General features: G+C 72.7%; 1 protein-coding gene across 1 annotated transcript; it reads right to left on the bottom strand.

The window, feature by feature from the left end:
• Window positions 1–168: 168 nt before the first annotated feature.
• Window positions 169–2,270, bottom strand: CCS (copper chaperone for superoxide dismutase). The gene is made up of 7 exons (XM_026059553.1): window positions 2,235–2,270; window positions 1,727–1,799; window positions 1,198–1,528; window positions 1,046–1,106; window positions 636–701; window positions 435–556; window positions 169–363 (listed from the first exon to the last, which is right to left on the bottom strand). Exons 1-7 carry the CDS (start codon window positions 2,268–2,270, stop codon window positions 228–230), a joined length of 825 nt encoding a protein of 274 aa, XP_025915338.1. The 3' UTR covers window positions 169–227.
• Window positions 2,271–2,272: the final 2 nt, after the last annotated feature.

Below are 2,272 nucleotides of genomic sequence, written 5' to 3'. Positions count from 1 at the left end.
AAAATGGAGCCCGCCGAGGCCACGCCTACTCTTAAAGGGGCCGCGGGACATTTCTTCCGCTGGGTAAACGTACAGCGCCGAGCGCACACACCTTTGCTCAGCGCCAAGCACTCACAAACCCCCATCCCGCGCCACGCCGAGCCCAAGCCCCCAAAAAAGACAGGCGGAGGAGGGAGCGGACGGAGGTTTTATTGTCAGCCCGGGCGCAGCAGCGGGCGCGGGCGCTCCTAGAGGTGTGGGGCCGGCTGCCCCGGGGGCCGCTCCCGGTCCCGCTCGTCCCAGAGCGTCAGCCCGTCGCAGGTGCAGATGCGCTTGGGGTTCTCGAAGAGCCCGGCCGCCCGGGCCACCACGCCGCAGGCCAGCCTGCGGGGGGGGAACGGGTGAGCGGCGCCCACCCCACGGCTGCCCCTTCCCTGCCGCCGCCCCTCACCTACCTGGGCCCCGAGTTGCCCGTGAGCCCGGAGAGCGGGTGCGAGCCCCGGCCCAGGTCGTCCTCGCCCGCGTCCACCACCACCGAGCGCCCGATGATGTGCCAGACCTGGGGGCAGAGGCGGCGCCGAGGGGCTCAGCGCCCTCCATGGGGCCCGCACCCGCCCCGCGGCCCCCCCCCCACGGCCCCCTGGCCCCGTCCCGAAGTCCCCCAGCCTCAAGGCGGCTCTGCCCGTGGCGTCGGCCCAGATGTTGCCCAGGTCCCCAACGTGCTGCAGGGGGTGGTGGCGGGGGGGGTCACGGCCACGGCTCCGTAGGGGGGTCACAGCCATGTCCCCATCCCCACGGGTGGCGGGGGGGGGTCAGGGACATGTCCCCGTCCCCATGGGGGAGTCATGGCCATGTCCCCATCCCCACAGGTGGCGGGGGGGGTCACGGCGATGTCCCCATCCCCATGGGGGGGTCAAGGACATGTCCCCATCCCCGTGGGTGGCGGGGGGGGTCAGGGCCATGTCCCCATCCCCATGGAGGGGGTCACAGCCATGTCCCCGTCCCCACGGTTGGCGGGGGGGGGGGTCAGAGTCATGTCCCCGCTGCCCCCCGAGGCCCGACTCACCCGGTGCTCATCCTGGGGTCCGCCGTGGCGCTCCCCGTCGGGGTTGAAATGGTCCCCGCAGCTGTCGGGAAGAGGGGGGGACGGGACACGGTGTGTGGGGGGGTGACATCGGGGTAGAGGCGCGCCCCGGACGCCCGGGCGCCCCCCATTACCTGTCACAGGCGTCGGAGAGGTCACCGAACTCGTGGACGTGGAGCCCGTGGGGCCCCGGCTGGAGCCCGTCAACGGTTCCCTCCACCAGGCAGCGCTCGGGGGAGACCTGCACGAAGCGCAGCAGCCCCCGCACCTCCCCGGGGCCCCGCAGCGCCGCCACCGCCGCCGCCACCGCTGGGCCCTGGCGTCCGGGGCTGCTGGGGCCGCCCATGCCCCGCAGCACCACCCGGCGCCCCGAGGCCTCCAGCCGCTCCCGCACCCGCTCGGCCGCCACGCTGGCCTCCACCAGCACCGTCTGCGAGTCCAGGCGGACGTCGAGCACCCGCACGCCTGCCGGAGAGCGGAGGTGGCGGCGGGGGGACGGGGATGGGGACAAGACAGGATGGGGATGCAGATAGGACAGGGATAGGGAAAGGGACAGGACAAGGTACAGGAATGGGGATGGTCCAGGGATGGGGATGAGGATGGGATGGGGACAGGGACGGGAATGGAGATGGGGACAGGGATGGGGACAGGGACAGCGCTCACCTGCCAGCCCCTGCAGCGCCTCCCGCACAGCCTCCACACAGCTCTCGCAGGTCATCTGCACCGAGAACTCCAGCTGCGAGAGGGGACGCGGGTGAGACGGGCAGGGGCTGCGCCCCGAAACCCCACAGGTGGGGGGCTGCACCCCAAACCCCCCCAGCATGGAGCCCTGCACCCCCAAAATCCCTCTGCAAGGATCCCTGCACCCCCTAACGCCCCTGCACGGGGTCCTGCACCCCCAAACCCCCCTGCATGGAGCCCTGCACCCCCAAAACCCCCCTGCATGGAGCCCTGCACCCCCAAAATCCCTCTTCAAGGATCCCTGCACCCCCCAAATCCCCCTGCATGAAGAACCGCACCCCCAAACCCCCCTGCATGGAGCCCCGCATCCCCAACTCCCCCCCTGAACGGGGCCCTGCGCTCCCAACTCCCCCCCTGAACGGGGCCCTGCGCCCACAGCCCCCGTCCCGACCCCCTCCCCGTGCCCGCCGCGGCCCGCGACGCCCCTCACCCGGCAGCTGGTCGCGGCCGGGCCCGGCTCCGCCATGG

Source organism: Apteryx rowi, unplaced genomic scaffold, assembly GCF_003343035.1.
Source record: "Apteryx rowi isolate R43461 unplaced genomic scaffold, aptRow1 scaffold_1590, whole genome shotgun sequence".
Taxonomy (NCBI): domain Eukaryota; kingdom Metazoa; phylum Chordata; class Aves; order Apterygiformes; family Apterygidae; genus Apteryx; species Apteryx rowi.
This window is presented reverse-complemented; position numbering and strand designations above follow the sequence as displayed.

What these genes read in the sequence shown, in the direction of transcription:
- CCS (XM_026059553.1), bottom strand. Translation starts at nt 2,270, where the DNA reads ATGGCGGAGCCGGGCCCGGCCGCGACCAGCTGCCGG. An exon ending in CTCTCCGACGCCTGTGACAG is followed by an intron (nt 1,107 to 1,197) that starts GTAATGGGGGGC and finishes TCTTCCCGACAG; the next exon opens with CTGCGGGGACCATTTCAACC. An exon ending in ACGGGCAACTCGGGGCCCAG is followed by an intron (nt 364 to 434) that starts GTAGGTGAGGGG and finishes CCCCCCCCGCAG; the next exon opens with GCTGGCCTGCGGCGTGGTGG.